This window comes from Olea europaea, chromosome 10, assembly GCF_002742605.1.
Source record: "Olea europaea var. sylvestris chromosome 10, O_europaea_v1, whole genome shotgun sequence".
Taxonomy (NCBI): Eukaryota; Viridiplantae; Streptophyta; class Magnoliopsida; order Lamiales; family Oleaceae; genus Olea; species Olea europaea.
In genome coordinates this window covers 33440571-33454984 of record NC_036246.1, presented here as the reverse complement: position 1 = coordinate 33454984, position 14414 = coordinate 33440571, and the positions used below count along the sequence as shown (strand labels likewise).

At 31.3% G+C, this 14414-nt stretch overlaps 2 protein-coding genes across 8 annotated transcripts; one reads left to right on the top strand and one right to left on the bottom strand.

Moving 5' to 3' along the window:
• Nucleotides 1–3337: 3337 nt before the first annotated feature.
• On the top strand, nt 3338–8999 carry LOC111401908 (DNA-3-methyladenine glycosylase 1-like). 7 transcript variants are annotated; one of them, XR_002704139.1, is made up of 6 exons: nt 3339–4240; nt 5641–5723; nt 6752–6826; nt 6935–7018; nt 7164–7259; nt 7961–8999. XR_002704139.1 is itself a non-coding variant. In XM_023029883.1 (6 exons), the coding sequence occupies exons 2-6, from the start codon at nt 5669–5671 to the stop codon at nt 7969–7971; spliced, it is 306 nt and encodes a 101-aa protein (XP_022885651.1). In that variant the 5' UTR covers nt 3339–4240; nt 5641–5668; the 3' UTR covers nt 7972–8999. The 7 variants fall into 7 exon arrangements, 1 of the variants encoding a protein (XP_022885651.1); XR_002704138.1 differs by having other exon boundaries at nt 7132–7259; XM_023029883.1 differs by having other exon boundaries at nt 6799–6826; nt 7132–7259.
• A 56-nt stretch (nt 9000–9055) lies between these two features.
• On the bottom strand, nt 9056–11970 carry LOC111401906 (probable WRKY transcription factor 40). Its single transcript, XM_023029882.1, has 5 exons — nt 11678–11970; nt 11520–11579; nt 10902–11213; nt 10526–10642; nt 9056–9796 (listed from the first exon to the last, which is right to left on the bottom strand). Exons 1-5 carry the CDS (start codon nt 11756–11758, stop codon nt 9437–9439), a joined length of 930 nt encoding a protein of 309 aa, XP_022885650.1. The 5' UTR covers nt 11759–11970; the 3' UTR covers nt 9056–9436.
• Nucleotides 11971–14414: the final 2444 nt, after the last annotated feature.

The window sequence follows — 14414 nt, the reverse complement described above, 5'->3', positions numbered from 1 at the left end:
TAAAATAATCACTCAAGCTAAAATAATGTTTGATATATAAATTCTGAGCTACAATAATTTGGGTTTTTAATCCATGCATCAAGGGAACATTTATCATATCCTCAAAAAATACATTTCAATTATAGCAAGAGGAAATTGAGACCAACTAATTTTTCATCTTGATATTTTAACATCTGAAAAAAAAATTTATATATAAAAGAAATTCGATCGTTTTTAGAAATTTTTTTCTTATTGTTACTTTTTCCTCTCGATCAATTAATTTTTTAAATAATCTAATAAAATTCATTTAGAAAATTTCTTAATAAACTTTTAATTTTTTTTAATATCAAAAGTGTGTCATATATGAAGATTACATTTTTATTTATCATTTTAAACAATTAATCAAATTTATAGATTTATTGAGTGAACTAAATAGATATTTTGACATGTTTATAACTTAATATTACCTAAAAAATGACATAACCCGTGCATTACACGTGTGGAAAACTAGTATATATATAAGATCTTATCCTCCGTTTCACAACCATTATTTAAAAGTTATTTTTTCTACGTATTCATTTTTAATCACACGTTAAAATATTTAGAATATAAATTCAAAACTTTTTCTTACTTTTTAATCACGTATTTTTCTAAAAATCATTATTCAAAATATTGCTTTTAAGAAAAAATTGCCATCAAACAGATGCTTTCACATCTTTAATAAATTGACCAATCTACGTACGGCATCAGTGGTAAGTTTTAGCATGTTTGAGTATGGTTATTTTAAATGCATTTATTTTTAAAATACATGAATTATATAAGATGTAATTACATTTTGTATATAGTGTTCTATAAATTTACATTTGCACACTACATTTGACATAATGGTTAAAAAAAGCATAATTTTTTGAAACGTTTACAAATACATTATTATAAAACTGAATAAACAAATATATTTTTAATTGAAATAACAAATCATACATTATATATTACTTGCGTATTTATTTTTCAATTATTAATTTTTTATAATTTTTTTAATGATGATTTTTCCCCATTTTTTGTTGTGAGATATATATTACTTCTTTTTCCTAAACTCTAATCAATAAAAATTAATTTTATCAATTTAATAAAATATTGGTATTTCAACTTTTCGTGGTCCAATCATCGTAAAATTTGGATAGAAAGTTTACAACTCTTTGTTATTAAAATACAATGATCAAGATTTAAGTTGAATGATCATTTGTGAAAAATGTTATGTGAACAGAAGTGAATTTTGATGAATATTTGGAGAAAACATAATTTTTAAGATTTACATTCATAAAGATTTTGAGACTACTTCTAGTTATCTAAATCTCTCAAATTTAAGTATTACTTTCACCAAATGACTATCTTTATACGCCAAATAAGTTTATGCTTACAAATCTTTTGATTATATTTTGTAAGATTAGAATTACATAATTTGTGAAAATTTTTATTTTAGATTGATTAAATTTTTTGATGTAACTAATACTCCTTAAGAAGTTTATGTTTATATTATTATACAATAAGTATTACTGTTCATGAAGAGCACGGCTTTATAATTTTTAATATTTTTGAAGAATATATAATACTATTAATTTTCTTGAATAGAGTACAAATATTTAATAATGCTTATGCTTCTTTAAAGAAACATGATTAAAAATTTTATTTAATATAAACAAATAAGATGTTGATGTTTTTGAAGACATTATATAAAAAGTTTCAAAAGTAAAATTATATTTATCAATGTTCTGTAAAAATATTGTGTTGCTTTCAAAGAAGCACAATACAAAAATTTGAAAATATAAGAATTCTCGAAGAATATCACAATGTCGAATTTTCTGAAGTGATAATACCTAAATATAAATTTTATAAATAAATATTTTATCCTTGAAGGAATGTATACAACAACTTTTATGCTATTGGTTATGCATCAATATTTGACACATTATATCATATTAGTTTTGGATGACATGGTCCTGGATCAAAATTTATGAGAATACTGCCAATTTTACATCATGATGAAAGTTATTTGTCATCCACTTATAATTTATATTTTATTTCTATATTAATTATGATAAAGTGACAATAAAAAACAAATTTTTCGTCCATTTAATTATGAATATCGATCATATTCCTATCATCATGTTGTGTGTATCACGATTGCCTAAAGGAGATATGGATGATGATTGAAACTAACATAATATAATATCCAGAAGACCTAATACTATATTACTCGCTTTATTTTAAATTGTACTATACAAATATTAGTACAATAAAAAATTTTATTCTTTGGCATGACTGGCCAGACAATCTCGAATAAAAAATGATGAAAAATTGTTAAATATTTGAATGGACAATCAATGAAGAATCAAAAGATTTTTCAATCAATTGAATTCATATATAATCACTGCAAATAATAATAATAATAATAATAATAATAATAATAATAATAATAAAGTGAATCTGTGACAAAAAAAATGTTGTAGCATAAATAGAGATTTTGTTGTAAAAATAATTTCGTGACAAAAATATGTATGTTGCACGTATTGTCCCACTATATGAGTCATAGAATGTATTATATGACAACTTATTAACCATATAGCACATTAATAAACATGTAACATTATTTATTTGATGCAAAGAACACGATATAGCAACAAGATATTTGTTGCTATAATGTTGTCGTAACATATACATGTCACGGAAAATTAAGAGGGCAATAAGATAATTTGTCTCAACGATTATTTCAAAAAGGATTTTTGTAACGTTTGTTGCAAATACTATTTTAAAAATATAACATTTGTTATAGATTCTATTTTGCAATAAAACATGTATATATTAATACATATTTTATTACATGTCAAGTTTATAGCGAAATTTGTTTAACAATGCATTTGATACGTTGCATAATATATTCTAAGATATTCAATATCTGTAGTAGGAGTTTGTCGTACCATCACTTTTGTAAAGTTGCTTAAATTATATTGTGATTATTTATGTATGTCTTGTATTTTATCTTCCAACTATTGAAATTTATTTTCAAATTATGGTTAATATTATTTTATGAAATATTGTCTGATTAAAAATATGGGAGAAAAAAATAAAATTAATTTAATGTGGGTCAAGGCTAATTGTTGCCTTGTCTTTAAACTATTCAAACGTTAGTTTTTGATTGGCAATTTGACAGTGGACTTTGTTACATGTACATTAAAGTTTACACATGAGATTATATAATATCACGTGATACTTTTTTATTTATCAGTTTAAAACACGGTAATATTTTCATCCAATATTTTTCTTCCACGTTATTTCCGGTAATAGCATATGTACCATTTTGATGTGAATGGAGCAAATTCGTTTGGCAGTTGACTGTCTTTGAGGATGTACACAAGCACACTCCCACCACATAACACCTTCTCTAGAAAATCCTGAGAATCCGGTCGTGAATCCTCTATCGGCGAGCCACAAACTGGCGGTGCCACCACTACTCAGCCAGTCCTCCGCTGCTTTTCAAAATCCTCTCTACTTTCTCTCTCCGGGGGTTCTATTTCCTGCATTTCTCCCATTGCAAAAGAAGAGAAAAACAGCAAAAAACAAAAGAAGAAGAAGCACAATGCAACTTCGCATCTTACTCGAAAAAGCCCAAAATTTCGAACGCAATGATTCCACAATTCCACTCGTGAAGTAAAATTGAAGAGTCTTAACCTTTTTCTTCAAGTGAATTGCGCGAAATTGATTAATTAAGATAATGCCAGGACCACGGCAGACCGCAGTCCTATATGCGGCCAGTGCTTGGTCCGGCTGGGAACAAATCTAGATCAGTGGAATTGAGGAAGCCCTTTGGAAAGCCCAACAGTGAAAAGGTACAGAAATCACTAGACGTTGTTGACGAATCCAACGGGAAAAAGTCACCGGCAACAATTTAGTCCCCTGTGACCGTGACAGATGATCATTTGGCGTTGAAGGTGGATTCGAAGTGGATGAATGTTTGTGCCGCCTCGATTCTGGGGCTGCACAGGCATAATTTGTCACTGACTGCTTCGTGTTCATCTGATGCATCCACGGATTCTTTTCATAGCCCGTCTCCAGGGAAAATTAGCTGGCGGACGGTGACACCGACAATGAGGAGGAAGCAGCAATGCAGCCCAAAAGCTTTGAATTCTCAGGAGAATTTTGATAGTGAGAGTGAGGGATATCGATCTGGCTAAGAAAATGTGTTCTTGGGTGGCTTCGAATACTGGTATGCCTTTTTATGAGCTGCTTCAACTTCTAGAGCTTATTGTAGGAGCTATGCACCTTCAACTTTATGTGTTTATATGAATGGTGAGTTCATGCATAGAAATGCGTGTAATGTCCAAAATGTAAGTGTTATGTTGGTAATGGTTATCCTTGCGATGATCTTTCTTCAGGATAGAATAATGGAAGAATTAGAAGTGCATTTGTAAATCCATCCTTCAATGATAATATGATATATTTTTCACAGTCGTTCTTGTTTTATTCTTTTCCTTAATCATATGTATGTGATTTGTTGATCTCCAATTTTCAAGGCACTGTTCATTGGATGCGGTCTTGAAGCAAGAATTTTGATGTTTAAACGTTTGACTCCCATTCTTGAGAAAGAGGAAAAGAAAGAGAAATAATGACAGTCGCGCTGGTAAATTAAATTTAAACCATCATTGCTGAAGAAGTGTTAAATCTAATTAAGTTGAATAAAGTTCTAGAATAACAAACTAGGACTTATGGCATGCCAGTGAAGAGTGAACTATTTTTCATGAGCCCTGGGTCCCCAGCTACTTTAGCCCCTTTTTGTTGTTCATTATTTGAGAAAAATAATGTTTTGAGTAGTGATTTTTAAGAGAATGTATGGTGTACAGAATATTTTATTGTGTGAATTTATGATTGAAAATGAGTATGTAAAAAAAGAGTTTTCAAATAATGGTTGTCAAATAGGGTCATAGTTTTGTTATAATTTCTTAATGGAATATGGTTAACTACCTTGAAGGTTCATTCCTGAGCCTTTGTTTCCTGTATCGAACATTCTTATTTCCAAAACTCTTGTTCCAGTTTTGACCATTTTTATGTCAGTGTTACTGTGAACGATTTCTTTCTATTGAGTCTGTAACTTACATTTCAGTTGTGGTGTAACTTATAAGTCTCGCTGGATTAGCTTAATGATTTGAAACTGGATGACTTAAAGAAGAGCCCACCTTTATTTTTATTGATCTCTTTCTGAAGGAACACTGTAAATTACTAGTAACGACAAAGAAAAGAGATTATTCAATTCATTATCCATAGCTGTGATTTGGTTCATCTTGTGAATGTTGGAAACCTTCATTTTTCAGAGCAAAAAAGATAGGCAAGCATATATATCGCTAAGTGCATGTTTAGCTAAGCTTAAATTAAAAATTAAGCTGGTCAAACATATTTATTCACGCATTACGTAGGACTCATAACTTACTATACACTTACTATTCACCCATTCCGTAGGATCCACATCTTATAAGCACTAAAAAAAAAAATTAACCTTTGCCAATCATGCACTAAATGAATGTTTACATCCATGTGCTGTAGAATGATCAGCAGAAGTATAGAATAATCTTTTGTTGACTTTAATTGTCATCTGTTTAAATTTTTCCTCAGTTGGAATGTGGAGTCTGGAGGGTTGCAAATGGAATATCCCAAACACGAACTAATGGCAGCTACCTTGCTCTACTTCTTTGTAGGTTAGATTCTCTCATTGGAATAATAGTATTTGAGTCTTTAAAGATTAGTGAATTTGTCTCCTGTGAGTGGACAAGATTTCTTCCTTGGTTTCTGGTGCTCCAAGGAGGCGCAATCCATTCGCTAGTATGAGTAACTCTCTTAGACTCAGACTGAATCGCATTTCTCTAAGTCATTATACAAGCTGTAATTCAGGAACAAATGTTCGAATCATTGTCAATGATCAATTATGCAGTTATAGAAAAAAGAGCTAGAGGACATGTGCAGTTTTACAATAAAGTATGTATTGCATAGTTGTCTTCTAGTCTTCTTTGAGAAGCAGGTTGTAATTCACATAATCCCCCAGGATAGTTGAATTATTCACATCCATAACCTCCATGGCAGCATCTGAAGCTTAATAGCCACTGTTTGAATAAACTTGCAATGTATTATTATTATCATCATTGTGTGTTACGCATCAATTTGTCATAATTTTAAACTCAGAAAATAATGTTTATGTTGCCTTATGTTTTTTCTCTTTAATTTTTTATTCAAATCCCCCTGTTAATGTGACATTTTCGGCTTATTTTTTTATTTTGTTGCACTCAATGTTCTTTAAGTTCATGTTGAAAATTGTGCTGGCTTTTCTCCCTTCCAGTATAAGGATTCCCATCGCTGTCATTTTTATTGGTTTAAATTATAGGTATATTCTCATACACGTTAATTGTTTCAGATTGTCAAGTAGCAAATGGAAAAAAGAGTCAACTATATTTTTCAACCCTAGGGAAACAGAGCGTGCAGGAAGGAAGGGGACCCCCCCCCCCCCCCCCCCAAAAAAAAAAAAAAAAAAAAGTTATGTAGCATCAAACTCATTGCAATTTTATATATTTGAATACAGATGGTCGGTGTTAGCACAGTTGCATTCTATTTTTGTTATATATAATTTTCCATCTAGCATTTTGATCCTTCCCTCACTATAGTTTTTTGACATGCAATCCTCTTTAGACATGCAGTTTCTCTAAATGCTTAAATAATTTTTATTGTTATTTAGATTCCTTGTGCTAATTGGGTTTCCTTATGCTGCTTTCCATGATGAAGAATGGGGAGTTCCTGTCCATGATGATAAGTAACTCCTTCCAGCATTTTTTGCTTATTTTAGTTTTGGCTTCCAATTATCGGACAACCCTATTTTATGGCTTCGTCATTCTTATTTGAGTGCTTTGACGATTGGCAGGAAACTTTTTGAATTGTCGAGCTTTTCCACTGCATTGGTTGAACTAACATGGCCCCTCATTCTTAACAAAAGGAATATATTTAGGTATCATAGTTTTTGATGTAATATTTTGAACAATCAGAAAATGGTTGCAGCAATTTGATTATTAAAATTTTCATAAGCTCTCGTGTTGCTGATTCCAATAAATGTGAGTGCAGAGAAGTCTTTCTGAACTTTGATCCAAATGCAGTGTCAAAATTAAATGAGAAGAAAGTAGGTACACCAGGAAGCCGTGCCAGTTCTCTCCTATTGGAGCGAGCAATAATTGAAAATGCGCGTCTAATCTGTACGATAAGTGCTGATCGCATTGTATATTACAAATATATCAAACATTCATTATTGACATTTTTCCTGATTAGTATCACTGATTTTATTAGAATGGTCATGATGTCCTTGTTATAGTTATTACTTACTATTGTATTCTTCTTACAGATTATGTAAACATTGCCTTTTGAACCTAAAGCTGAATCAAAAAGTGTAGATATTTATTAGTGTTTAAATGAGAAAGTTAATATTAGTTGCCATGTTTCTCAAATTTTAGTCTATAATAGCTTCTGACCACTGTCTATTCAGGTTTGAAACCTAAGTGAATTTTTTTATATATGTTTCTCCTACAGAAAGATTAGATAACTTATTGCCATGTTTTAAACTTAGCATGTAGGCATGATGAGGCAATTTTCAAATACTTTCTCCAACCAGAAATGGTTGATAAATGATAGGCAAGTTTTATATAAAAAAAATTCTGAATCGCTTGATATCCTTTAGTATGTTCAATTTGTCAAGGTTACAAAAATTAGTTTACTACTGATACCTTGAACTTTTGGTAAAGTTGGGTTACCAAGAACCCAATGCCAAGTTTGCTAACCAAGCAGTCACTGCTTACGAATATAAATGACAAAAAATAGGGTAGAATAAACAATTACGTCTTGCAAACGATGTCCCTGCAAACAATTGGTCTCATGTTCATGTACTTTGCTCATGATGCAGGTAATAGATGACCTTGGGTCCTTTGACAAGTTTGACAAGTATATATGGAGTTTTGTTAACTACAAGCCTATAATTGATAATTTCCGCTATCCTCGGCAAGTTCCTATTAAGATGTCAAAAGCCGGCTTAGTAAGAAGAGGATTCCAAGGAGTTGGGCCTACAGTTGTCCACTTCTTTATGCAAGTGGCAGGAATTAAAAATGACCATCTCATCAGCTGTCTCAGATACCAGGATTGTATAGCTGCAGGTGATTTAATAAATGAGGATAAAGGCCTGAAGACCATGAATAAAGGCAAGACAGTAGAAGAGATCGCTGAATTGGAACTAGGTAGAGCTATTGATGATTTTGGTTTTACTACTCAGTAGTAATGATTTTAGATTTACTTTGAATCTTTGTTATATAAAAAGTGAAGAGGTGGTTTCCCACACTAGGAATGGCTCGCGTATGTCAGGAAGTTTAACTGTTATGAATTAACTAATTCATTTCTATGTAGATCTCTTAAATAGAATTTCACTGTAGAGAAGTTCTATTTGCCGTGTTCCCCCTTATGTTTCACGATGCTCTCCTAAGACGTACACGCGTGCATATGCGCACACACGGGGAGAGTGAGAGTACGAGATGTTCTATTTGGTTTTCCATTTCATGAAATGATGATTTCTTTTGCTGGGTTGAAATTGCAGCCAAGATTGTTAGAATGGGAGTCTGTCTAGAAGGACTCGAGACAACTGTGTAAGATATCAGAGAGTTGTTGGTCGTTTTGCTTTTGCTTTTTGCTTTTGCTCCATTCTTTGTATGCATTTGGTTTACTATGATTTTGAGCCATTGAAAAAAAGAAAGTGAACTTTTGGTTTGGAAGAGGATTCAAATTGCATTTCAAGATGATGAATGGTTACAGTCAGGAAGATTGTAGGAGCACGTGTGTTTCTGTTATATCTATACTGAGAATTAGTGTCTGCTTCAGTGTAGGATGATATACTCCTTGTCCATGCTAAACGTTTGAGCATTTTCATCTTAATGACTTTATACTTTTATATTGAAGTTTTTGAATCCTTGTCTGGACGGTAGAGAGACAATTATATGACTTGTACAGAGAATTAGTGAATAACAGAATAATTTTACATTTCCATTTGGAATCTTCTGATATGTGTTCCCCATAAAAGAAATTCTATGCTAGATGACCGACATCTCCACAAGCAAGCTTTTGCAAACTGTGGTGGAATCAAGCATTGTGGCTTTTTTGCTCATACAAAACCCTCAGCATAATGTCTAACCACAGCTTCATGAGGCCAAGCCCGGAAGTGTTTTGGTCAGATCAACGAATTGGGTCAAGAAATCGAACCAAATTTTTCCGTTTCAACCACTTGATCATGATCATGTCATAATGTTAATTTGTGTCTAAACTGGTTCTTTTCAACGTCCCACGTTATAGAAGGACGACCCAAAAGTATCCCCCACAAACTCCTTCGTTCGAGCTCCTACGATTTTCCTGTCTCTGGATTTTTCTGAAGAAATTTCCCCGAAATGGCAGCCGCAATGCTTGCTGTGAAATTGGGATCTTTCGTTAGTGAAGAAGCCATCTGTTCCACAAAATATCGTTGGAATTCTGGTGAATCAATTTTTCTGATTGAATTTCTTGCATTATCAGCATTTTGTTTTGGTTTTGTACGATCGAGTGCAGCGGTTGCCCCGGACGAGCTCACAGAGGTCGGGGTCTTGCCGAGTATCACGCAACGGTTGGAGCCCGAAGCAGCCTCAATTTTTGAGGGTTGAAGATGGTTGTGCTCCCCTTCATAAGTAGCAACTAGAATAGATTGATCATCTATACTTCTTTGAACCTGCGTAAAGATGGAAACAATTGCCTTAGAATGCTAAGAAGTTTGAACAAGTTGGAGAAGTCCAAGGAAAAACCATACTGTAATGCTCACTTTCATTGCAAGAAAATAATATAATTACTTAGGTAAATTATAGAAGTTCAGTTTATTTAGCCCCTATTCGATGGACATTATTTTGGGAAAAAAAAAAAAAAGATATTTTAAATATTGATCTTTTGAAGAATGTGTAGTTAAAAGTAGAAAAAAATTTTAGATTTACGTGTAAAATATTTTATTATGTGAATGTGTAATTAAAAATTAGTACAGAAATTAAAGAATTTTGTTTTGAAAGGAAATGAATGGAGGCGAAATTTCCAATGCATATTGACAGCTAAAATGACACTTCTTTTAAATCTTACGACATGGATCTATATTCATTTCATTAGTTGCACCCCTTTTGATTCTCATTCCTTGCCACAAAAATAAAAAACATGACAGTTATCCATCACATCAAACCACCATATTAAACTTTTTATATTTTGTGTGGGTCTCATAACAACTATATTTTTCATTCTCATTTTTACAAAAATGGATCCCAAACGGATATCCAATTAGCGATTCTAGTTTTAAAATACCAACTGGTACTTGGTTTAGTTGACTTCTCTTTGGAGTTCTTTCGAGGCAAACCGGGTCCACCCCTACACATTGCTTATAGATGTAACAATGAACAAAGTGCTTAGAAATCTCGCTTACCTTCTTCTTGACAGGACAAGTTGGAGCAAAAGAACACTTGAAGTAAGCTCTTGGAGAAGGGTTGTCCCTTGTGACCTTTTGTCCATATTTCCTCCATTGATATCCATCCTTAACTATCTGTAAATTTTAGTATTCTCTCTTTCAGCAATAGCAAACAAACGAACAAAAAATTTCAAAAAATAATTTGTCATAAATTGTTCATATTTCATCTCGAACTCCTAATAATATTTTGATGGATTTTTAATATTTCAACACTTGCAAAACAACAATAAATTAAGCCTAGTTGTTAATAAATTTAGGGTCGGCTACATAAATCCTATTTCAGTACTGCTCCGTTAGGTTCATTGCTAGGAAGATTGATTAATTTGGTACTTACAAGGCTTGTATCAGATGCTGCTGCACGTACATAAAACCGAGAAGTCTGAGCTTTTATGTGTTCTTCCCTAGGTTTCTTGGATGAATCTTCATCACTTGAACTACTGTCATCATGGCTGTTGATTCCATGATTAATACTGCCATTGTTGATGCTGCTTTCTGCTTTTCTCTTCTTTGACGCAGGATTTTTGGATGTATACTCCGTTAACTGTTTTTTCAGTTCGTTATAATTCTCACAGATAACTGTTAATAATTCTGTAAGTTTCCTGTTTTCTTCATTCACCCTCTTTAGCTCTTCAATTAAGGCACCTTTCTGAAAAATGGGGGAAAAAATTCAGAGATTATCCTAGTTCGAAAGTACGAGATTCCCAAAGAGAACAATTGTCATCCACACGAAAACGCAATTTTTGTTTTTTCTTCAAGGTGAATACGATGAAAGAATTGCCGAGCAGCGGAAAATCCTTCTCTATACAAGATCTCGGATGAGGTATTTGAGCAGAGCAAAGGGCGTATCATAACTAGTCCTATCCTTCGACAGGTTAGGGAAAAACCGACACTTTTATCATGTCTATACGTACACGTGTGTGTATGTAAGAACTAAGAACTAGTAAGTACTCACCTCTTCTTTCACTGCTACATTTCTTCCCAACTGAATGAAATCACTTGGCACCTCTTGTTTCTGAAAAAAAGGAACAAACCAAGTTTAGTGGCTTCGTCATTTTCATACCGGAAACCCTAGTCTTCGACTATGTATAACTGTCATAAAACTTCACATACCAGTACCGGGTTGCCGTCAAAAATCCTGGGAGGTTTGGCGTTAAGATCCAATGAAGTATCCAGCAGACTAGTGAATTCCATAGCGAATATTTTCGGAAAAATAGTTTCTTGATAACTTTCTTTCTGTGTTTAAGTCAATGAAGAGAAGATATTAAGAAGAGAACTTTTAGAAGATCTGCAGGTTGTAGAAAGGCACAAAGGAAGATGAAGAGAAGAAGAGAGAAGAATAATACCACTTGGTAGATGTAAACTGGAATCTCGTCAGTATGGCTGGCATTTATTTATATTACTATGAGTAGCACAGTTGGCGACGGCATGAAAAGTAAAATTTAAATCCGCGTTGATTAAAAGTTGTCGGGATCTAGCACGTATGGTAGAATTGGAAAAGATGGATATATATATATATATATATTCGATTTTTTATTTTTATTTTTAAGAAATACTTAATTTTGTACGATATATTCTGAGCTCAAGCCTCTTTTCCATTTTTCTAAAAATTTTACATTTTAGAAGCGAATCTAGAGCTTGTTTGAGAGTGATTTTGAGAATTGATTTTTTCACTGTTAGGAGAAAAGTGGAGTTCACCTTTGAAAGAAAAAGTCAAATATGACAGCTGAAATAGTGAAATAACGATCAGAAAATCAATTTTTTGGACCAAAAAATCACTCCCAAACAAGCTGCTAATGTGTACACCGAAAAGATATATTGTAAAAATATAGATATAAAATATATTTCTTCCAGTAAGAACTTAAATTTGTGAAAGAAGTCAAACAGAGGAAAAATGAAATTCATGTAGTTAAAGAATTTTTCTGGTAAGAACTTAAATTTGTAAAAGAAGTCAAATAGCGGAAAAAAGAAATTCATGTAGTTGAATAGTAAATCTGATATATAGAGTTGAAGATCTTGACCTCAAAAGATTTTTGTATCGTCTTTAAATGAAATTTATTTCATTTTCACGAAAAACTACATATACATCCTTAACTTTTCGAGAAATCCTTCATTAGTGGTTGTGAATGACTGATTTTTTCAATCTTTTTGATCTTGGTTCCGTAGGAGCAAGTCAGAAAGATTGAGAAATAGATGGTAAATTAAAATTGAAACTGGCGCAATTCGCAGAATTAGAAGCCTTTGCACAATTTGTTTCGAATCTCGATAAAGCTATATTATATAAAATCGTATATTTTGTTCCTATCTTTTTTCTGTTCTACATTAGTAATTTATCCTGAAAGTACATATTGTTCTACATTAGTAATTTATCCTGAAAGTACATATTATTCATTTAATTCATAGAACAATTTATTATGTTGGATAAGCGAAGATTTTGAAAACATGGATATTGAAATGTACATAAAAAATTGAAGTCAAGCCCACCTTTGAAAGGAAATAGAAGAGAAAGTAGGTACTACTTTTATTTATATAGCATTTAAGAGTTGAACTCCTATATTGACCAACCCTTTTATATGTATCTCTCACTCTTAGTAGACTTTACATTTTCGCTGTTTGTGGGCTTCTTTTCTGTCACGTTCACACGTATTTTCCACGTTACACCGTTATGTGGAGGACAGTGGATAATATTTATTTATTTTATTTTTTTTGTATTTTGTTTTTTTTAAATCTAAGCTTGTTGAATATAAGAAATAATAGGTGCATATAAGCATTCTATTAGGTGGATAACCTTTTAACACTCTCATCATTTACTGTACTTTATTAGTAATAATAAAAGAAAGAGTACATCGAAGTAAAAAATAATAATAATAATAATAATAAATAAATAATTATCAAATCTATAATTATATGGTTGATATATATTAATAAATAAATGCGTGTAAAAAGTTAAAAATACGTAATTTACACTCTTTGTGTGCTAGTGTAAAGTGTGCTCTTATGTGAATTAGTACAAGTAGTAAATTTATTTTTATACTTTGATTAAAAAAAAAAAGTAAAGTATCATCTCATTAAATATTTAAAATCTTAGAAATCAAAGAATTAAAGAAGAGAATTTATTTATTTATAATAAGTATTAAACATAAAATTAATCTCATGTGGGAACTAAATTATATTTTATCCCAAGACGGAGTTTATCTAGTAAGAACGAAGCCTTACCATGTGAGTTATTAGGCTCAAGTCTCATTTTGGGTGAAAAATTCCCAAAAAGAAAATAAAAAAGGAAAAGAAAGGAAAAAAAAAAAAGAAAACTAAAATAAGTAGAACTTTCAAAATTAATTTATACTTTCAAACACTTTAGCGGTGTATTTAATTGAAATTTCTAAAAACTTATATAGATTTTTTAAGTGGGTGACTTTTTATGGATTTTATGGACTTTTAAGTAACTTCTATGAATTCGTTGAGAATTAATAAAAGTCTTCCATAAATTTCTGTAAACTTTAGTTAAAGATTTTTAAAAACTTTCAGAGACTTTTCATCTTATAAATATATTATATATCTAAAAAATTAAAATCTTTCTTACTATTTGATTAACATTTTCGAGAACCATGATACCCACAAGATTTTCTTGGGTAAAGTCACAAGTCACTGTTCAGTTATTCAATTTTGGAGCAAATAAAATAATAAAATCCTTTTACATAATTTTTTTTTATAAAATTAACATAAATTCTAGGAAAAGAACTGTTCTTAACCAAATAATAATAATAATAATAATAGATCAATTACATAGAATTTTATATTTTAAAACAGTTGTATATAATTTCAATTCAAAAGTAATTATGTATATTTTCTT